Below are 23247 nucleotides of genomic sequence, written 5' to 3'. Positions count from 1 at the left end.
CCAGTCAGTCTCCACTCCCCTTTCGCCCTCCTGCTCACTGTGGCTGAGACCCAGCAGTGTTTTTTCCTCTCCCAGTTTCAAAATTCAGCCACACGTGTGATGGCAATGTGCAGCCGAACAGACGCAAAAGCAGTTTCCCTCTTTGTCTTGCTCTCTTTCTATCTTGCTCCATCTCTGTCTCTCTCACACACACACTCACAGACAACATCTCAATCACTAAATGCCTCTTCAGGATTCCTCTTGATATGTATTCTTTTTCATTATTTCTTATTTCCCCTTTGTCTCCCTCCCTGTCACACAGACTGTACATGTCTGCTTTGCTAATGTTGCACAACACCACGGGGACTTTTTCATTTGATCATATCAGAGAGAACAGCTTTTTTTTGTAGCTGGATGTAATATGTAGTGTCTTAAAATATGAATGAGGATAGTGATAGTGAGTTACTTGCAAAACATAAAAAAAACGAGAGGGAGCTGACTTGACCAGCTGACTTTGCTACGAGCTGATTGGCAGGTGACGCCAGCCAATCAGCCGGCTTGAATCGAGTCATTTCATTGCTCTGAGTAGTTTTTGTATCCAGAGGCATTTTGGTGTGCGCCCGTTGATAACTAATTTGCATTTGCGGATTTGTCTGGCGAAGCTAATATTCTAAGATAAAAGACATTTTCAGATCAGCCAGATGGACTCTGAGGTTTAGCTGTGAGCATCATAGCTGGATGGAATATGACTAGAAATTGGTGAAATGATAACTGTACAGAATGGAAAAATGGCAAAGAGGCGGCAAAAATATATCCACAATATATCCACATGGTAGCGTTTTTCTTCATCTTCTCTGCGTTTTGCTGTATGAAAGCACAGGTCAGACAGAGAGTGTGCTGGTGGAGAAGAGATTTCTCTTTGTACAAGACTTCACTGTCAACCAGCTTTGTAAGAGGACCACAAGCTAGAAGGTTTGTCGTGGCCATTTCCTAGAAAGCCAGATAGAGCCTGAGGTCATTCAGAGGAAGAGGGGTTGAAGGTCATGGGAAATTGAAGAAGAGGGTAAAGGCAGGAAAAGGTTTCAGGTTCAATAAAAGAGGATTTCAACACGCAGAGAAAGAGAGACATTAGGTGCAATTAAAGAGGCAGAAGCATGAATGGAATAAAAGAGGCGGATGCAGAATTATTGATTATAACCACTCACTCAGGAAACTAAATGGCAGAATTATGTCATGACACTTAACCCTACATGAGAATACATGGAAAACTGAAATCTCCTAGGATTCTTATAATAAAGATAAGATGGAAACTGGTGACTTGAAGGAAGTTGGCCTCCGACTCTATTTTTAGAGTGCTGTCAATAACCTTTTAGAGCAAACGCATGACTTTTTATGGCTCTCTTTGAACACGTGACTCTTTTTTTTTGTACACACGTTTGCTCAAAGAAAAAGGTGAGACATACAGATATTGGCTTCTGTGTGCAAGAGCAAGCTCAGTCAGGAGGGAATCGTAACATCTTTTCATCCCTGTTCAGTTTGCATCTGTCCTTGTCTGCCCATATCGTCACCATTCTTCACTTTCATCACTCTGGCCATTCATTACCCTCGTGTCAGATCCACAAGGTCCAGCAGGTGTGTCTGTTGTTGTGCAACAGTGCTATTCTAAGATGCTGTTACAGCACCCCAAACGTGTTTTCACCTTTAGTCTGTCACCCCCCTCTGTGCAGTTCCTCTATTGACCCATCAGGTGTAGGCAAAGCCGACGACATTGGTGGAGATAAAAGCAGAAAGGATATGAATACTGCGGCGGATTCCTGTTGAGAAGTAAAGTGTGTTGATTTGTTTCCACCTCAGATTATAATGAGCACCTGTTTTTATGCGCTTTCTCAATTAGCAAACGCAGTGGAAAGTGCCGAAAATTCAGAAAGTAAAAACTCCAAATATCGTAAAAACGTTTTCTACGCTTAGCTGAGGTGGAAAAGTTGATGTATCAAAAACAAAATGCAACAAAGTGCAATGGAATAAATAATGACGTACATGAAGCATGTGACTTAAACGTCCACTGAAGAGGCAAAAAAAGCGGCAGACGAAAGCATCAGACTTGCATGGAGCGATGAGAAGACTGTAACGTTCCTCAAGTTAATACATGAAAGAAACACAAATGCCATATTTGCGTCATGTTTTCTACATTGTTTTTCAGCTGTTCATCTTGATGACCAACAAAAACTTTGCACTACACCTGGATGGAAGCCTGGCTTCAGCTTGTCCATAAACACAAACAAATGTGATAAACTTATTAAAAACTCTTGGTCACCCTGAGTTGGTACGCCTGCTTGCAGGTCTAGTTATAGCTTTAATTTACTTTAAACCCTTAGTTGAGTACTCCATGATGACACTTACTCAGTTCATAATTCATCTCAAGGCTTCTTTGATCTGTCAGAGCCTCTGTTGTGGCTCTGATACAGCCAATAATCAAGGAGGTGCACTTGTAATGCGGCCATGTGTCTGAGCAACCTCTCACTGGGGCCTCAGCTGCTGTTGAACTAGCTGACTGGGTGGATGACCCGACAAGCACGCAGTTGATAATTCACTCGTAAGATGATGAGACATGCTTTAGAGTGTGGTTTCCACGAACATATGAGCAGTTCAGCTGTAAAGGCGCCCATCTCTGCCACCCACGTGTTGTTTCCATTAACAGTCCTCTTAATGACCCACTCTCTCCTGCAGGTTTTCACAAGTTCGTGTTGGTTGGATTCAAACTTTTTTCTAGACCTCGGCACATTTATTTGATCTAGTGACAACTAATAAATAGCAGCCATGGCTAGTTTTTCTACCACCACGTGATCTGTCTAAAATGAGTTCCTCAATACATCCATCATTTGAACACACTTCTGTCCCTTTGTCTTTTTCCGTCCTCCTCTTTGTCCCTCCCCCTTTAGGGAGCCCGTGTCCTGCTTCCCGGAGGACAGCATCTACAGCGTTTCTCTTCCGCAGGTCGACAGAGACAGCCGCGATGAGTTCGAGAGCCATGTGATAACTGGTCAGGGCCAGGTGAGGGTACTGTGCAGGGAGGACATGTTGATGTACAGGGAGTATGTCAAGAACAGATACATGTGAGAAACAGACTCAGAAAAAAAATGCAAATGCAGATGATCAGATGCAATCCAGCATAAAATTCCATCTTCAAGACTTGACATGACTTTAAGATTTTTGTTTGTTGCAACAGGACAGAGCAAGAGATGTTTTCTTGCATTTGTAAATCCATTTTGCTTCAACTACCCACCTCTTGGATGTTTTTTTTTCCCCTGGTGGGAGTAGACAGTCCATGATGAAGATAATGGTGCATGAACAACCCATATGCCCTGTATTTGAACTAAACTATGCTGGTTTTTGTGTTTTTGTTTTTGTTTTTTAAATCAAAGCTATTTGAGTTTTAATAGCTTCAGTTGTTATCCAGTTTTTTATTCATTCAGACGTGCCTTTACAGGTTACCTTTATGGTTCTTTTAATTTGTTCTCTGTGTTATTTTCCATCAATTCAATTTTAATTGCACTTCTTTTAAGAATGTTTATTTAACTATATGTACATTTCACCCTTAAATATTTTGATTCTTAAATGTTACCATTAGTAAGATTATGATGACCAATTCTTTAAATTCCACCTCAGATGTGCTTTGAGTTTCTTTTGTATTCATTCTGTTAAACCTTTTAAAATCTGTTAAAAAAGCTGTGACAGGGATATACGTTCTTGTTTTTTATTTTATCGCTCAAAAACAATGTAAGTCATACATGTACTGTAAAGGTATAAACAGGTAATTTGACCTGTTTGTCTTTTAGTTAAGGTCAGTGGCTTTTTGTCGTCACATTTTGAACACTGCATTATGCGATTTGATTAAACCAGAATTTCTGCGGACACTGATACCTTGATCTTCACTGCACACTGATTTTGTTTTGTATTTGCATTTATGACATGTTAGCTGATTATTGTGTACAATAGTTCTAAATTAAACATTTATTTATTAACATGATGTGACAGATTTGATTGCTGTTGCTTGTAAGCAGTTTTCTACACTGCAGTTTTTTCTTTTATGTCTTTGCTCTGTTGTTCTCCACTGTTTTCTACAGGTATTGAATATTAGTCCTTTCACGCGGCTTCTGTAATGTTCTTCATCTCTCCCACTCTCCTCTGCTGTCTTTCTCTTACCCTGTTCACCCATTATGCACCCTATTCACTTTTGTTCTGTCCATCACACTTTTCTCTCTCCTCTTATTCATTCTTTTAGTAGTCCACTTTCAACCGCAGGTGTCAGAAAATGTGAAATGTGATAAAGACTGCCTTTCCTGTAATGCACATCCACGTTCAGTCAGGCTACTGATTGACCACTGGTTTCTGCATCTGTGCCTCGTGAGCTTGAGGACGGGGGGGGGGGGGGGGTTGGGGGTGGTGCTTCAGCATGTGATGTGTTAGAGAACAGCAGGGGAATTAAAGAAAAATAACTGCTCCTCTGTATTTAAAACCCGATTAACTCGAGAGGATGTAGAAGAAGGAACGTGTTTCGTCCATCTTCTATATTTTAAAACCTTGCGGCACTATCATTACTGTGCTGCGAGATGTTAAGAGAGCACTACAGATACCTAGAATACAATCCAGTAATAACACATCTCCCCTAAAGTGAAGAGAAGCTCTCACCTCTCAGCGTGCTCCAGTCCCCCTTTTTTCCCTTGGAAGCCTCTCAGGTGACTCCACAGTGAGTAGAGAAGATCCTACTTTCTCCAAATCCTTGTTTTTTAACAATAAATTAAACTCAGCAGCAAACTACAGGTCTCATATAAGGCTCTCTGAAGTGGTTTTCTCAGGAGGGATTTTCTCACAAGATTTTCACGTCAGAAGAGCAATAAACTTGTCACTGAGGTTCTGAGGACCCTCAGGGGTGTCCTGTCCCTGGAAGTGAACTCAATGCAGAGAGCATATATAAGGGCGACAATGTTTTCATTTATCTCCACCATATTGGTGTCCCATCACCCTAACATGTAGGTTTATAACTCCTTATAACTCTATCAATTCATATCTCATAATAAAGGTCCTCTCAGATCTGCGGGCAGCCGTCTGAACCCGGCATTAATCTTTTTATCTAACCCTAACCCTAACCCTTTTTATACGATTTTCCCAAACAACAATAACATTTTTCTTATTGTAACTTAATCTTTGGGTCCTGACCCGAAATGGCTCACAGACTCGTTATGGGTGGGTTCTGACATGATGATTCACTTAGATTTAGTTCTATAGATATGAGTATTTTAATGAATGTGCCTGTCTCTATTGATTGTTGTCCAATATAGATATTATGGTGATTGATAACACTGATTCTGTCTAAGATATTACTGTAATTGTTGAACATAAACTCCTCCAACAGGTTGTTAAAATCCCCAAATTCCCCAAAAGAGTACCATTCTTTTGGCTGCTTGTAGACATAAACAAAAAATCAGTTGAAGTCACCCGGTGTAAGTAGTTTTTAGAAAGGCCTTTTAGGATGACATGTACTGCTGCAGACCTTTCTGTTCTGTTCAGATCCATTACCTGTGTTTACAACCAGTGCTTCATTTCTAAACACTGTTTAAAACTAATTTGATTTGGGCCATTAGCAATCAGAAAGTTTTTAGCACATGTAATTATCAATAAATCAAGGTCACAATGACATCTGTAGTGTGGCGGGCACAGTACAGAGGGTCAGTCACATCATTTATCAGATTATATGACCATTTCTTTTGTGAGCGATCCACTTATCAGATAGTGTGTGTGTGTGTGTGTGTGTGTATAAAGTGTGTTAGTGTTCCAGAGTGAATACAGTTGTAAGAAGTAGACGTTTGTGGGTAAATTGAGGTGTTCATCTTTACAGTAAATGTGTCCCCATAAACGCCTCCCCTCCTACCTCCACTTGTCTCCTACCACCCAGTGTTTTATCATTTTTACTCTCAACCTCCTCTAAAATCTATATGCGCCCCCTACACTTTACTATCTTCCATAATTTGAATTTTCTTTGTCTCTGCTGCTTCATTAATGGTCTTTTCTCTGTCTAATTGGAGACATCTAATATATCAAATATCTCCATGAGGGTATTAAGGTAAAGGGTATGTTTGTGTACAAGCACATGAGAGCATGTGTGCACTCTTGAGAGCCCTGCTGTCTGTGTTTGCAGGAAGGGGGACTGTAGGTGGTCAGGATTTGTCTCCCAAAGGGGGCTGTTTTGAAGGGAAAAGAGGTCTTTTATATAAGGCCCTGTTTTTCTCATGTTTTTATGTCCCTAATGGCAGGTGTCTCATTACGCTGAAACCTCTCAGGACACATGGGTATGGATGAATAAATGCATCTGGTCACTGATATTTTTGGGGCAGCTTGTTCTTGGTAGTCCTCACAAAAATAGAGTAAAGATTGAATGTTTGTGTGTGTGTGTGGCGCCAGTGGTGCATTTTTTCTATTTTGGTGGAAATTCAATTTGTTTCGTTTAGTCCATCATAGAAAACAATTAGAAATGGTTTTAAGATGTATTTCAGTCCTGTGTGTGTGGTTGGGTATCTGCCTAGGTCTTTGACATGAGTCACTAGGCACTTCATGTGACCGCTTAGCTTATGAATGAAGACAACCCCCTCTCCAGCCCTCGGCCCACTGACAAAAGGTGGCCAAACAGCTGTTGCCTGGAAACCAAAAACTGGTTACCATATTGCTATGCTGCTTTGAATCTCCCCCTACCTCCCACTGTCTCTCAACATGTCATCCACTGACATAGTACAAGAGTTTTGGTAACCATAAATATTATATTATATAAGAAATCAATCATTGCACCATTAATGGAGCTCTATTAAGACATTTTGACAATAAAGGCCTCCTAATAAGTTTCACATTCACTGGTCATTAAGTCATTTTCTTCAGATTTGTTTATGTTCATATGAATCACAACTGTCCTCAACCAGTTCTTTACTTCTCATTTAATTTAAAGCAGCTATGAGACAAAAGTATAAGTCAAAATTACTGAAGCATATTGCTGCCACGCCAAAACGAAAAACGTTATAACTTGATAAGTTTATTGTTTTAACAAGATATTTTTCACGTTATAGCGTGATACGTTTAGTGTTATAACAACATACTATTTGTCTCGTTCAGCTGATGGTTTTATGCGCTCTCCCTCCTGCCTGTCGGCGCATGGAGAGCTGCCTTTTCCCGCCTCTGCTCCTAGTTGTATTGTTTCAGTGCGTAACCTTCGTCTCCTCTTTATTTTGTTCCCAGCCTTCGTGCCCTCACGGGGAATGCCAGGTATTCCACTGTGCGGTGCCGCCGGGGCGAATCTGGAGTTCTGTGCGCTATTACGCATGGAGCCCTTATTGTTTCATCTCGTGAAGTGTGTGTGTGTGTGTGTGTGTGTGTGTGTGTGTGTGTATGTATGTGTGTGTGTGTGTGTGTGTGTGTGTGTGTGTGTGTGGGGTACCGGACAGACCCAGTGAGGGTATATATAGCCTACATCCTGCTTCACCCTTCGCCCCCCATATATATATATACACACACACACACACACACACATCCCAATTTAACCCCTGGTGACTGACTGTATAACGTCCGTGCCCCTCCAGCTGATCAATAATGGGACTCATTCTTCCTGTATTCTTTCTACTGTACAGCCCCAATGCACCTTCAAACTTAAACATACTTATCACAGTATCCTCAGCCTTATCACAATATCAGCCACAACCCAAGCAAGAAGCAGACCTTAATCAAAACAGATGATTTAATGGAAAAGGGGGGAAAAGGGGTTGTGGAAGATTTATTTTTATCCAACGAGGTTTGAAATAATTCCACACACCGATTGAACGTGTGTGCTTCACACATCATTGAGCAGTTGATTCGGTTTATAATAAAAGTAAAACTCTGCACATTAACTCGTCTGAGGCATAAACAATAAAGAGCAAAAAAGAAAGTCCAACAAGACTCAATTGCTCAATCAGCAAATTTTCGGCAAATCTGAGCATAGATGAAGATAAAGGTGAGTTAATCTATCAAAGGAACATGAGAAGAAAAAGATCAGAACATTCAGAATGTTTCAGACGGAGGAAAAGAAGAGACGACTGTAGCCAAAGACATAAAGAGTAACAGCAGTACTGTCAGTACCCTCGGGGTATAACGAGATGTTTGTTCCAACATTAGATGAACATTTACACACTGAATCACACCGTGAGCCTGGTGTGTACAGAGATACTGTAACTTGTTGCAGGTATGCAGAACACACAGTGCTTAGAAAGTGATCAAACTGAGCAGGATCTGTTTCTGCTGGACACACACACACACACACACACACACACACTGTACATGGTGCTGAGCTGAGGCGGTTAATCTTCCCCAGAGAGAAGGATCGCAGGTTTCTGCATAGTGTATAGGATTGTTGAGCAAACCTTCTCCCAGAGCGCATTAGCTTGTTAGCCAGCCTTTTGGTCCAGACCAGCTGGCACGCCTACATAAGCTCCCTCGACGTGTTTACAGTGGCTCAAAGCGTTTCTCCCTCTTGACCTGTTAAACACAGGTGCAACTTGTTGCAGTAATTATGGCTGCCTTCTTTTTAGGCGAGCTATTGTTAATGATATTAGTGGCATCTGTGCATCTTCTGCTGTATGACAAGTCAAAATGGCTGCTGAAACAGCAGTTGAAGCAAATGAACAGTCACTACGACATTTGGTGTGATAATCTTCTGCCCTCACTAGATGTGCAGGTGCGCCACTGTGCAGCCAGTAGCACAACAGTAAATTCACTACATTGTTAGGCGTTTGCTGACATGCTCACAATGACGCAGACCTAACTGTCAAGCATACATCCATCAAGTTCGTCATTGTAGTTTAGTGTCTTAGTTTGCTAACATGATAAAAAAGAAAAGAACTGAAACAAATGGGAATGCGGGAATCCCACAGATAAACACCATGTTTAGGTTTCTGAGATTAAGGCAGTGTGACACTCCACTGAAGCCACACCCTTGAAACGGAGTGAAATTAGGAGTTGACTCACAAGATGACTCACTCCTGTTCAGTGTGAAACTCTACCTTTAATGTGTTGGTTTACAAAACACACGGCTGACTTTACAGCAAACCTTGTTAACATTTATGGTGCTAATACATTTTTTGAAGGCTGCTGATTTTAACTCTGATTTTGTATTGAATTGTGAAATATCCATGATGCTTGCACCTGGGACCTCGTGTGTTGGCTTTTGAACACGTTCCTCAACAGTTTGCCTGAGATTAAAATGCATCAGGCGTTTCGGGAGAGAGGTGAACCGGGTTGGCAGAGGTCAGAGGAGCGTGCAAAAAGCTGTAGTTTCAGTTTTCTTAGTGAAAAAGCGCTGAAATATGCAGGAGAGAGAGAGAGAGAGAGAGAGACTGGCATCAAGTCTCTCTCTCTCTCTCTCTCTCTCTCTCTCTCTCTCTCTCTCTCTCTCTCTCTCTCTCTGCCGTGACGTCAGTCGGCTTTAAAGCTCTCCACGCGAGTCTCTGGTCTGTCCCCTCTCCTCCTTCTCCTCGCCCTCCTCCTCTTCACATTCACCTTCCTCACCGAGCTGAACACCGGCCAATGCTTCACACCACCCCTGCCCTGGGTGTCTCTCCCCTGCGCGGGAAGCACAACAAAATCAAGGGCTTCACTTGAGAGGGTCCAAAGGAGCGAGAGAGAAAAGGGGGACAGTCGTTGCATCCTTTTCATTTGACACTCTCCCATCGGACGAGGGGCTCTGACTTCAGCGAGAATCTCAGCTCATACCGTTTTGTCACGGAGGTAGGCATTCTTAACTTTTCAGAAACCGTGTTCCGGTATGACAATTATATAACAAATAATTGTTTATGTCGTTTGCATAAACAATTACGTTTGTTTGACTTTACCCTCCAAAATAGCAGAGAGATAGTTCCTTGCAATAAAAGCCTATTGCAGTAATCCTATGATATAATCTAGAGGAATACAGCAAGACTTTTCTATTCCTTAGTGGACAAAAATACTAATAATTATACAGTTATTAAGCACCACAATCACACTGTCTTTATAAAGTATTTAAAACCATGTAAAGAAGAAGTTAAACTTGGAGAGTGATGATATAAATGATGTTGTGTTTGTCGGTATTTAGTTTTCTATGGAGTTGCTGTGATTCAGGACCACGGACAGCTCCTGTGCCTTTTGCTGCCGCTGCTGCAGTTATTACAATAACTTTTAAAGGGAAAAATTTAAATTGTGCCATGCCGTTGGTTTTATACGGTAAAGCCAACATCTAACAGGCAGTTGTTTGTGTAAGCTCAAAATTGGAGCATTAAAGGTTGAATTCGTGTTTTGTTTGAGATATCTAAATGAGTTTTTAGACGAATGCAAGGCTTTCGTATGTCAAATACAAGTATGGAGAATGGAGTTGCCCCAAATTTGTAGATGAATCCATCACCCATCACTACAGTCTCTGCTGTGCAACTCAAAATCACAAATTAAAAGTGAGCTGAGTAAATACTATAGATATTACAAAAATAATTTTTTTCCCTTGTAACTTTTGCATGACCCTTACAGCATTTCTTTTTCTACAAATGACTATAGTCTGAGCCAACAACTGCTTCATTTTCAATTGAACTTTTGCAAGTTTTGAGTACTTGTGTATTTCAGAGAGCAAGTATAGACCCAGTTTAAGCTTCACTTACAGGCAATGGCAAGCAAATGCTGTAAGAGTCATTGGGCAAGCATTGACACTGAAACCTTGGCAACTCCACTGGAGTCTAGTGAAAAGAGAATTCACCTTCACGTTGTCATTAACAAACCAATCTACTTCTCCTGCTGCCTACAGGACAAAAGGACGACAACGTGGAGACATGAACGAGTCGTTGGTGGTGAACGATTCCTCGGCAACCCCTGTGGCTGGGGAAGCTCTCGCATGGATGGAGGCTGACTCTCCAGATCACAACGGCAGCCTGGACTTCTCCACCGCCCCGTTAGATTTCCCCATCAACCCGTGGGACATTATGCTCTGTATGTCAGGCACTGTCATCGCGTGTGAAAACGCCATAGTGGTAGCAATCATCTTCTACATGCCCACACTAAGGACTCCCATGTTTGTGCTGATTGGGAGTCTGGCTACGGCGGACCTGCTGGCCGGCATGGGATTAATCCTGAACTTTGTGTTTCAGTACGTGATCTCCTCTGAGACTATCAGCCTTATCACTGTAGGCTTCCTGGTGGCGTCCTTCACTGCGTCCATCAGCAGCCTTTTGGCCATAACAGTGGACCGATACTTCTCCCTCTACAACGCTCTGACATACTTCTCAGAGAAGACGCTGCAGTACGTACACCTGATGTTATTGGGGACCTGGGGGGTGTCTCTGTTCCTGGGCCTGCTGCCGGTGCTCGGCTGGAACTGCCTGGACGAGCCGGCCTCCTGCAGCATCGTTCGCCCTTTGACCCGGAGCAACCTCACGCTCCTGGCCACCTCCTTCTTCGCCATCTTCCTGCTCATGCTGACCCTCTACTTCAAGATTTCTAAGATCGTGTGCCACCACGCCCACCAGATCGCCCTCCAGCAGCACTTTTTTGCCACATCGCACTACGTGGCCACTAAGAAGGGGGTCTCCACTTTGGCCATCATCTTGGGGACATTTGGCGCCAGCTGGCTGCCCTTTGCCATCTACTGCCTGGTAGGCGAGAGGGACGATCCATCAGTGTACACCTATGCCACACTGCTGCCAGCCACTTACAACTCCATGATCAACCCCATCATCTACGCCTACAGAAACACAGAGATCCAGCGCTCCATCTACATGCTTCTCTGTGGCTGCTTTCAGACCAACAAGGCCTACAGGTCCAGGTCACCAAGTGAAGTCTAACAAGGCGCTAGGGCTCTTTTTGTGTGAGTGTGTGACGAAAGAGAGACCAAAAAGACAAACCATCCGGTGACTGTCGACAATCTGCTTACAACTGACAGTGAATGCTTTACAAACTCGAAGCGGGTGTGATGCTACAAACGTGTCTCTCATGCATACTGTATCTGCACTTTACTATGTCTCAACACAAGTTAGGAGGAGATTTTGGACATGCTGTGAACAAGAAACTTCTGTGAAAAAGACAAAACAAACCTGTGAATGTATTTAAATAAGAAAAGGAATGGAAAATCTTGCACTTTGGTCCGTGTTTTTTGAAATGCCAAAGCAGTATTGTATAGCCCTTATTGTGTTTAAACGTTTGAACTTGTGAGTACCGTGTGCCATTTTTCTATTTTGTATGGTATTGTCTTTGATGTACATTTTCTACATGAGGAATAAAGGAATAGAAATCCAGCTGTGGCTCCATCACATGTCTTTACAATAGCACGTTTCTCTGAAGGAGTCCTCGCATCACACCTGACTGGCTTTTGTTTGTTACATCCTCTTCACCTCGTTCCAGCCTCCGGAGCGCAGGTGGGTCTGTTTGAAGAGACTAATGGCACATTGAGAAAGCAAGTGCTTTCCTTCTCCCCCTGAAAATAGCTTCAATTTATACCTAGACACATTTGAATCCTGTTTGCTCACTGTATGTGTGTGTGTGTGTGAAAGAGAAAGAGACAGACAGCACATTGTGCTTAGCAGTTTTGATTGCCTCTTAATGTAACCTAATGTACATCCAACTATTAAGGCTAGTCAGTCTTGCAAGTTACACCTTACTAGTCTCGGTTTATGGTTGCATTGATAAGATATAATGCACTCTACTGTGTAAGCACTAAACATGAAAAGGTTGTTTGGACGAGGTTTTCTAATCTCTCTCAGCATCTACAATTATGATTCAAGAGTGAAGCAGCCGCAGGCACGTGTATGTGTGTGTGACAGAGTGAGAAGAGCGATGATAAGTCTGTCTGCTCTCCCTGTCTGCTGCGCTGCACAGACAGAATGAACCTGGCAGCTACAAACACAGCAGTTTATCTGCCAGGCTGTTTAAACAGGTAGCGGTTGAGGGCATCAGAGTGCCACACAGGAACGCGAAGACTGTCGCAGATCAGGATCCCCGCAGGTGTGTCTGGATGCACAGACAGATATCTTCTCCTTGTAAAACGTTTTAGTACACGGCAAGCTTTTATAAACTAACATCAGCACACCGCCCTAAATTTTCAATAAATGTTTTTATTTTCAGAATACAACATTATATTGACCAACATGTCCATGATTAATACATGTTTACTATTATGTATTGATTAACATTTTAAATGAAATGCCAGGAAAATAGTTACTTGATTCTTGGATTTTGAGGGACATCCACTGTGGATGTGAAAACAAGCTTCATGTGCTTGATAGGCGAAGATATTTTGTCACAGTAGGAAAAGCACAAATAATGATGGCTTAATTTCATTTAGCTGCTTCAGTTTCAAATGTCCTGGTATTGTGCAAGCAGGCTCACTGTCACACTGTCATGGCTTACTGGGGCACTTGAATACGACAGAATCATTGTTCATGTTATCAGTAACACAACGCTTTTCCTACCAAGTCCAAATGTCTGCTGTAATAAAAGGTCTATTTGTTAGTGAACTTTAAATCTGTTAGCACAGACATTCATGCATCAACTACACACTCCCTACAAGGACACAGTGGAAATGTTTTGTGTGTATTCTGTCCTTCTCTTCCTTGTAATAACTTTTCTACTCCCTCGCACACTGTCTGACATTCCCTTGTGATTATGTTCCCACACAACACTTTGCATTACCTCTGAGTCATGATTTCATATTTGCATTGTGCAGCACAACCTGCTGAAACTGTATCAACTTTGGTGAATCCTACTTTGAACGTGGCCTACGTATACTGACGATGCCATTGCTTCATTAGCATGGTTATGTAACTTCTGAAAATTAAAACTCAAGTGAATTATTGGATTGAGCGCCCAGGAAAAAAAAAATCACATGTACAGTTGAATGCATTGTAAATGGAGATCCCCCAAACTATAATTAATAAAGGTTGGTAAGACTTTGATTTTGGCCCAGAACACAAAAGCACCTTTACTGAAGATAATGATGCAGAGCCCCCCTTGTCATTTTCTGTTGTGTTGTGTGTGCGCTTCAGGTGGGCTCTTTTCATGATGGCTTCAAAGTGGAACTCTTGTTTTGTCTCTGTTGACAGCTCACAACAGCTCTCACACAACAGCAAAATAGGGTCACTGCACTTGCTCCTCGTGTGGACTATCAACTGTAATAATCTCCAGTGTGAAAGCTGTGAAGCCCTCATTCAGTTTAAGGCTGATCACAAAGTGGGGGAAAGGTGAGGGATGCTGGAGGTCACTAATGGACGGCACATTGAAGCCGGGCCGCTGTGAGAGCAGGTGTTTGTTCACGTTTTTTTTTCTCCACCTCAAAAGATGTTGTTTGTCAGCCACCAGAGCAGGCAACCATGCGTTTGTACACAGGGCTAATAGATTTAACTTGCGGCAATAGGCTTAAGGCTTATTGTATTGACTATGTTTTAGATATATAACTGCACTAGAAGGGTAAAGCTATGAGTTTCAGTCTCAGTTTATTGTGCCTACAACCTGGTTGTACAAAAGGTATTTGTTTTTTTCTTTGGAGATGTTCACCTCAATCACAATCACAACACAAGATTTTTTTATTTTCTGGTGAAGGCACTTCACTTCAAGAAAAAGTCTTTTGCAGAAACACCCTGCTTCATGGTCACACAGTGATCAGAAAATAGAAACTCAAAGACAGCTCAACCCTTGATTGGAAAAATGTTGATGAACCCTAGTTCTTATTGCACTACTGTGACAATAAACTTATACAAATCTATACAAGCCAGTTGGGGAGATTTTAGGTTTGGTTGCCGTCCAGCGGCATACACTAGGTACACCTGTAGATTCTCCTTTTGATGCCAAAGCACACCTGAACTTTGCACTCCAGCAGTACTCTTGAATGGGGATGGGTGCTTTCAACAAAAACATTCCTGATCGTCAAAGTTCATTCTTGACCTGGGAAGCAGACGTTGAAAAAACAAACCTGCCTCAAGGTCCATTTAGTAGCTATTCTGGAGCTTTTGATCATATTGCATAATCTTCATCAGCAGATGGAGCTTTCCCTGTTAGCGTGGAATTGTAGATGTTAAGATTTCAGTATTTTCATTGCACTTTAAGGGGCTCCTGTACATGTTCACTTAAAAGTTGGGCTTCAAGTTTATTCTTCAACTTACACCTGCAATAACTGATTTTTGGCCACTTCAGGGCAGCAGATTTATATTTCAGAAATCTGATATGCAGCTAAAAGCCCAAACAATAGCAACAGCTTATTTCATAAAGAAAAAGTCATTAAATATATTTACAACAACTAACCTGCAGAGGTTGATATCAACAACGCTGACATTCGCCTGTAGTCCTTCACTTTGATATTACATCCATTAGACTGAATAGGGGCTGGTAGCAGTGTTTGAATTATGTAACACTTGATCTGTGCAGACCTGAGCAGCTTTCCAGGCAATTACCAAAGTACACAGTCGAATGATTCCCTCATTAATAACATTAATTACAGCGGTGTAGCAAATGCTCTCCATAGGAACATTACATACTCAGCTAGCCATCAGCTCAATGGAAAAGGTTTTGGTGTTATTGATTGTGTAATCTCATAAATTACAGATGGTAGAAGAAAAGACAAAAAAGCAAAAATATCAATATAGTGGTATTCATGTTAGATCTTTGTTCCCCATAGAGAGTGCAGCAGTATGGGGTGTCCACACACACACACACACACACACACACACACACACACACACACACACACACACACACACAGACAAGCACTACAAACACACGCTTTATCTCTTGGAAAAGCAGAGACAAACCCACACCGGCTACATAAAATCTGCTTTGCAATGAAAGTTATCGTCATTTGCCTTCGTCTCTCTGCCTGTGGCCTGTTTAAACACTGGTGAGTGTGTGTGTGTGTGTGTGTGTGTGTGTGTGCGTGTGTGTGTGTGTGTGTGTGTGTGCACGTGTTGGCACAGGATTGTACTGTATGAGTGTGCTTGTTAGTAGCCTGGCACCTACCAGGACTTGTCATGGGTAATTTACCAGATTGTGGGTGGGTGTGCAGTGCATGTGCTGCCTGTATGCTGTCTGTATTGTGCACTGTATATGCTGCCTGAATGCTGTGGGAAGTTCTGTGAAGGTGTGTGTGTATGTGAGTGTGTCTAGGAGAGAGAGAGAGAGAGAGAGAGACCAGCTAAACCAGGCCCAGAGGACATTAACTCCTCTCCCCCTGGCCTCTCAGAAAAACACTGTGTGATGTGGTGACTGTGCGTGAGGGACATTTTTCAAGGTACAATGAACTTAATAAGTGATGTTGACAGCAATACACTGTTTAAAGGTTTGTGCTTTGTATTTGCACTAATTGTGTTTACTTTAGTTGTTAAAAAGGGAAGAATGACCCCTCTTAATGGATGTATTTATGGAAAGTAAAAAGCTGTTTTACCACTATTTCAAAGTGATTAAAATTTCTTGGCAGATTCAAATTAATTCAAGGTTTTGATCAAAGTGTTTCAATATGGAATATCACTGTACATTGTTGTCTGAAATCCATGAACCATAAACATTGCCAGGTGTCAGGTAGGGTCTAAAGACTCATAATGAATATACAGCTACATGGATGCAAGGGTGAATAAGTAAACAGGGTGAGGGTTACTGTTAGTAACTGAAACGTGAGTCAAATCAACTAGGGAATTAGTGACAAAGAAACAAATAAAATACCTGTGTAGAGTGAGAGGTACTCTATTGTATTAGGTGCCTTGAGCATAAAAGCTTACATTTTAACACAAAGTTGGAAACATTCACAGTGTATCATGACATGAATTAAAACATCATACAATGTGACCTGTCATCTCCGTATAGGACGTACTGTATTGCCAGGTGAATGGACGAGGGTCAACAGGAGATTACCATCAGTGGATTAACTCCATGTCCTTCTGAAGGGTCCTCACAGACTATAGGTGACTATTTTATTGTTTCTCACACTTTAAAGGGTAAAAGAGGGAGGAAATGAAAGTCTCCTGTCATACTGCACAATGATTATTTGTAATTTGCCATGTTTCATTACTGAAAGAGAGGAGAGGCTTTGGGATTACACGTTACTAGAAAAACTGTATGTGGCTGAGCTTGTGTGGAGAGATATTTGAGAGAAAAACACAGTAAGAAGTGGCCAATCAAAGATCGAACACATTCTGGCTTCATTTGGACCCTTTTATCCCCTATTTAGCCCCAATTTTTGCAACCAGGTCAAATTGACCGAAACATGATTTCAATTATTTAAACATGCCAGGGGCCCAGCTATGCTTAAAAGTGAATTTGTCTAACAAGTTCATTACAACAACTCAGGCGAGGAGAGAAAGTAGCATACTGAATGAAATGTCTTTAATACTTCCCCGAGTGAAACAGGTCAATTTGACCTGGAAGATAATAAGAAGCTTAAGAAGGCTGATAAAACTGCTGAAGTTGAGCGTGTCAGTTTTGTAAAGTTCTGGTGCACAGTTCACTTACTGTCTGATACTTCCACAGGCCTGGCTCTCCATTACTCACACCTTCATTCAGCCTCATTAGCTACCATCAGCTCACCTTGTTTGATACACTGCCACCCGTCACTCTCCTATCTTCCCCCTCTATTTGACTCTGCTCTCATCTTCTGTTCAAGAGAAACTCCTACTAAATTTACTTATCAAGAGATTCATCACCACTCTGACTACAGCTGTGATGACTAATGTAGAAATTAGGTGCAGATGGGATATATTCAGCCATGACCAGCCATGGACTCAGGAATACAACTTGTATTATTATCTGGGCATGATGACCTAACTCCTTACTATTAGCTGCTTTTAATACTGGCAATTTCAAAGAATTAAGCTTAAGATACTTTTACACGTCACTCAGGATGACAGCTGGGTTCATGCATAAAATGCAGTTATGTAAATGCTGTAAGAGCACGATCGCAGAAGTGCTTTAAATCCAAAAATATAGATGTACCGAGCTAAAACGATGTGTCATGGTTTTATGAGAATAAATTGTTCACTACATAATTTTTTAATGCTGTACGTGTGAGAGTGTGTAAGAGTTATCTAAGGTAAAAGAAATGTTCATAGTCACTGAACAAGTAAAGTCAAACCCAAATCTCAAAAAGCAGGTACTGGAAAGGACAAAAATATACAAAATATTCACATCTGTGACACAAGGCCATGTGACTACACGATTACTCATTACTCAAATATTGTACAATGTTGAGGTTTCTTTACTTGAGTACTTTCTATTTTATGCTACTTTACACTTCTACTCCACCACATCTCAGAGGGAAATATTGTACTTTTTATAATACTTTTTAGTATAGTCACTGGTCTCTTTGCAAATTTTAGACACAAAATATATGATCATCTTATAAAACATGATGCATTATTAATTAATGCAGTAATAAATCATATAATAAAATAACACTGACAGAGGCCATTCTCCTGCATAATGTGTCATTTTAATTGTGATACAAGTACATTTTGCCGATAATTCTTCCATATTTGAATACAGGGCTTGTACTCGTACTTGTATATTTTATAAGATCTGACTCCTTCGATCCCTGATGGACAATAACTGTACATAATGCGTTGGCACTGCATACACATGTAGCCGGACAGGCATGTGTAGAGATGTATATACGGCATACAAGACACAAATATTAAATATAAGTGAAATATGATCAAATGTTTGATTTAAAACCTTTATGATGTCAAGAAGGGCAGCAAGGAAGGTTCAACACGTTTTTAAAAGATGACCAAACAACTGTTGAAAAACTTACATAATGCCATCTGACCTGAGTGTAGATCCTGAACCTTCACCTGCAGCGGATGAGCTCAAACATCATTCTGCTTCAGGACCATAAGAATTCAAAGTGACATCTGGCATTTTGGTGTTCAGACAGACATGTTCTAAAATATTTTTTTGTGAGTCATGTACTTTCATAACTTGAGGCCACTTAACACGCCGTGTCATGAGAAGCAAAACTGCACACAAGGTCAGCATCTGACTGTGCAGGAGTACATACTCAAGCAAAATGACATACATTTAAGAGTAAATACTTATAAAAGTAATCAAAAGTCAAGTCCAAAATTTAACAACAGCACTAATAAAAACAGCACTAATCAACAGTGTTACTTACCAAAATATTCAGACTAAAATGTGACTAGGTTACCAACTTTGAAGGGCACATTTTAAATATGTTTAAACGAGCAATAATATCAACCACAACGTGGCCATAATCAGGTTTTAAATCCTGCAGAAGTATCACAAAATGGGCTTGTTTACACTTCTGGGGATGGGAGATTGAGATTGCATAGGCGTGCCGTGGACTGTGTTGGTGATAAAAGAGTGTGTAGGAGGGAGGGCAAACAAACAATTATTTGCTGGGCTGTCCTGTCATTCATTTAACTGAATTACCACTACTACCAAAGATCTCCCCTGTGCATCCAAAGCAAAAAGTCTGGAATCATTTTGATTAAATGATAAGTCTGGTTATATTCTATATTGTTTTTATTGTCAACACATCCCATGAAAAGACAAAAGGCCAACAATTAATTGATCCATACTAACAAGTATTCTCTGTGTGGGAAAAGCCTGATATAGTTTATTCCTCTGTGCACATCATTGCACTGGGTGACATGTTCCTTTATTATGATGAACATGGGCACTGTAGTTTATTTTGAGTCAATCCCACATACAATGTCCTGCTGCCAGAAATACTCACCACTATTGTAGTAGGCCAAATGTGTATTAATCCGCGAATGAAAATAGTCCCCAACAAATTCACCATTTCCTCCCATTTGAATAACATTAGCTAAAAACTACAGTGACCAGCTGTTTTAGGAAATAATTGTCTTTTTTTTTTTTTAGAAAGACTATTTATTCACAACTGTTTTTAAAGAGTTTCAGTAGGAACCAATGAGCTGAATACCACAGACAGCCTGAGAAAGTTGACGAACAAACTCATCATTTGTTTTAGTCTTAACAATAAACATTTTGCCAGCCTTACCGTTAATTATAATATAGGAATCTGAGCCAGTTATAAAATTATTATGTTTTAAAAATGTCTTGAAGTTCACACACTTTTTCTGCCTGTAATTGCATGACACAGATTGACCAGAAGAATCTAGGTGAAAGCATTATTTCTCTCATTAAATCTATTTCAGTCCTGAACGGGAACATGGCTAATGAAGAGAAAACTGATTCTAAGTCTTGGGTCTTTAAGATAGTCATTATAGACAGAGTGATGAGAATCAATATCAGGGATTATCTTTCTTAATCCTCTCAGAATAGAAAAGACTTTCTTCCAGTCTTGTCCTCTGACTGCCCCCTAGTGCCACACTATTCACACCATGACTGTGTCGTTGAGCAGTGTGGTCCCTCAACATGTTAAATGTTCTGCTGTGTATCTGTTGGTCTAGTTTGTTTTAGGAAGAATAACGAATTTCATTAAAAAATGACACATCCAATTATGACAAATGTGGGCTTCTGTTAAAGCTCTGAGTCATGTAATGAACTCTACTCGCAAAATAGATTTTATATGCACTGCAGATGATGAACCTATGAATTACAGAGAAACAATACAATAAATATGCTTCCAAAATTGATATTAAGTGTTTAATGTATTCATGAAGAAAAAAACCCACACATAAGACCAAATAACAGACAAACAGATCAGATTCAGTTATAAGCAACAAACCCAATTCTCATTCCCTCATTTTTCACCTGTATTAAAAAGACATTTGTGAACATGTTTGGCATCTTTCAGCTTTTATTAGCAGATGAGTGCATGGCCAGCATGAGTATCAAAACAAAAAATACATTCTTCAGGTTCTGCATTTGCTGTAATGACAAAACATACAGCACAACTCTCACTTAAAAAGAAAACCATGTGTATCAAATAGTTTCATCCATTTAACTGCACATGTGACATGCACTGTCACACAGATTTATTCATATCTCTTCGATATATTCCATAAAATACACTTACACTGGCAAACTTTATATTTAATCAGTTATTTCAGTAAAAAAAAACTGTTGTATATTAATTCCTGTTCATGTTGAAAGTCATAATACATAGCCAGGTGTTTATACAGCAATGAAAATATGACTGTATAAGTGTCACCTGCAGTAGTGTATTGATGTCCAGTATGTGGGTTGGGATTATCATGGGATAATCAACAGGCAAGTCAAACACACTGATGAATATTCAATTTTGTCACTTGATAGTTCAGTATAACCACAAACTATCCAAATTCAGTGCTGTTAAGACGAGACAGCAGCCTTCTTTCCTTTTGTCTGTTCACATGAGCCTGTGTAATGACACAGAGTCCTGCTTGCACTGACATTTGCAAAAAGCTTCAGAAAGTGAGGGAACAGAAAACTGTCTGAGGAGGAAGAGAGGCAGAGAGGGAAAAGGAACATTTGACTAACAGAGTACAGAAACAATATGTGTGGATATGCATGAGATTTCAATGAGAAATGAAGCAAAGGCCATAATTGAGGTTCAAACATGCATAAAACAACAACTTTGGATGCCAAGAGGCCGTGGACTGTGCAGGATGAAGCCAGTATGATGACCAGAGGAGATCAAGAAATGACAATGATGCCATCTAGAGGCAGAACGGAGGTACTTCATCAACACAACAGTTCCTGGCCCCATATTTTATCTCATGACAACACTGTCCAGAGGTTGGTGTTCTTTTAAGAGCATTAGCTCCCTTTAAAAAGATACCAAGTGGCATCATGAGTCCTCTTCATTGTAAAAAAAGACGTAGTAGAAGAAAGCGCTGATAACCAGCAGGGCGACTGACAGCAGCATGTTCTTCCGATTCTCTCCTCTTAACGTCTCCAGTTCCTTGTCTAGAAATGAAAAAAAACAAAATTACATCAGAAACCTCACAAAGGAACAAAACCTGCAATTGCTCTGCTGGTGACGTATTGCAGTAATGACAGACTTCACAGGGTTTCCATTATGGCAACAATTTTTCCACTCATTCACTGATTAACACACACACACGCACACACACACACACACACACACACACAAGACTCTGATCTGGTCCAGGACACGTGGACAGAGGGGCTGGGAATTAAACCGCCAACCCACAAGCCACAGCAGAGGATTATCATACTGTATTTTATATATTGTTGTATATAAGGCCTACAGTGATTTGTACAGTATGAATAATATCGATATAGACTTACCTAACTTTTGCACCCTCTCATTCATGATTGCCATTTCATCTTCCAGTTCCTGCCTGTGGAGCAGAAAGGATGAGACAAGGACAAGAGGTAACATCAGGAGGGTAGTCACTCTCTGGACAAGTGAGAAAGTCAGTCATTAGGTCTTATCTTTGAAAGTAGAGGTGTTGACGGAAAGTGGTCTTTTTAACTGTCACAACCTCCATCACAGTCTTCATCTTGCTCACCTTTCCTTGTCGGAGAGCTCCTGTTTTCTGCTCCTGAACTCTGCCCTCTCCAGGTTGTCTTGGCAACGCGCTCGTCGCTCCTCCAAACGGTCAATCTACAATATTTACAGGTGACAGCAGTTTAGCTAGCTTGGACAACATTAAGAGTTACTAGACTGGACAGTGAATGAACGAAATGTGCGTAAGTTTAACGTGAGACAATGTTAACATGCAGTAGCAAGCGCAAACTAAAGAGCTAAGCTACTGGCTAGCTAGCTAAAGGCAACGTTCCGACGTCTTACCTCAGTGGCGACACTGATTTTCTCTCGTCTTTTGTCTTTCAATTTAGCCATTTTGGGACAGAACCTGCTGTTGACAGCTTAAATGAAACGGACAAACTGTGACTGTGCGGAAGTGTTTCTCTTCTTCGTAATGTTTCATTTCTTCCAGAGGCTTTGCTGCCCTCTACCTGTGTCACCAATTACTTCTCAGAGTCACAAATAGCGCAACAATTAACAACATATGTGTGCTGAAGTCAAACGGCCATGCTGTATCTCATTAGGACATGTGAGTTATGGAGTCCCAACAACAACAGCAGCCACATTGAGCTGGTACTTTGAATCAGAAATACCAGGATAGGACTCTCAGAAGTTAGAAAAATGATCATATGGCCTTGCGTTATATATGAAAATACTGCTAAATTATAGCAATAACCTGCCTGAGCGTCCTTTTTTATCTTCCAGGTAGGACGCTGTCATCCTTCCTCCTGGAAGAGAAGGAGGTGAGCAGAGTCGAGAGAGCTGTTGTTGACCGCCGTTAATCG

The 23247-nt window shown here is 40.9% G+C and overlaps 3 protein-coding genes across 3 annotated transcripts in view; 2 read left to right on the top strand and 1 right to left on the bottom strand.

Moving 5' to 3' along the window:
- Nucleotides 1–3468, top strand: part of fig4a (FIG4 phosphoinositide 5-phosphatase a) — a 42562-nt gene extending 39094 nt beyond the window's left edge. Inside the window, exon 23 of the mRNA XM_070925553.1 lies at nt 2919–3468. Coding sequence (XP_070781654.1) covers nt 2919–3096 — 178 coding nt within the window. The 3' untranslated portion in view covers nt 3097–3468. The remainder of the gene's footprint in view (nt 1–2918) is intronic.
- Nucleotides 3469–10844: 7376 nt separating this feature from the next.
- On the top strand, nt 10845–11852 carry gpr6 (G protein-coupled receptor 6). The gene has a single exon (XM_070926208.1). It carries the CDS (start codon nt 10845–10847, stop codon nt 11850–11852), a length of 1008 nt encoding a protein of 335 aa, XP_070782309.1.
- Nucleotides 11853–20661: 8809 nt separating this feature from the next.
- Nucleotides 20662–22815, bottom strand: ccdc167 (coiled-coil domain containing 167). Its single transcript, XM_070926185.1, has 4 exons — nt 22727–22815; nt 22446–22540; nt 22222–22274; nt 20662–21876 (listed from the first exon to the last, which is right to left on the bottom strand). The coding sequence occupies exons 1-4, from the start codon at nt 22775–22777 to the stop codon at nt 21758–21760; spliced, it is 318 nt and encodes a 105-aa protein (XP_070782286.1). The 5' UTR covers nt 22778–22815; the 3' UTR covers nt 20662–21757.
- Nucleotides 22816–23247: the final 432 nt, after the last annotated feature.

Source organism: Enoplosus armatus, chromosome 19 (genome assembly GCF_043641665.1).
Source record: "Enoplosus armatus isolate fEnoArm2 chromosome 19, fEnoArm2.hap1, whole genome shotgun sequence".
Lineage (NCBI taxonomy): Eukaryota > Metazoa > Chordata > Actinopteri > Centrarchiformes > Enoplosidae > Enoplosus > Enoplosus armatus.
This window is presented reverse-complemented; position numbering and strand designations above follow the sequence as displayed.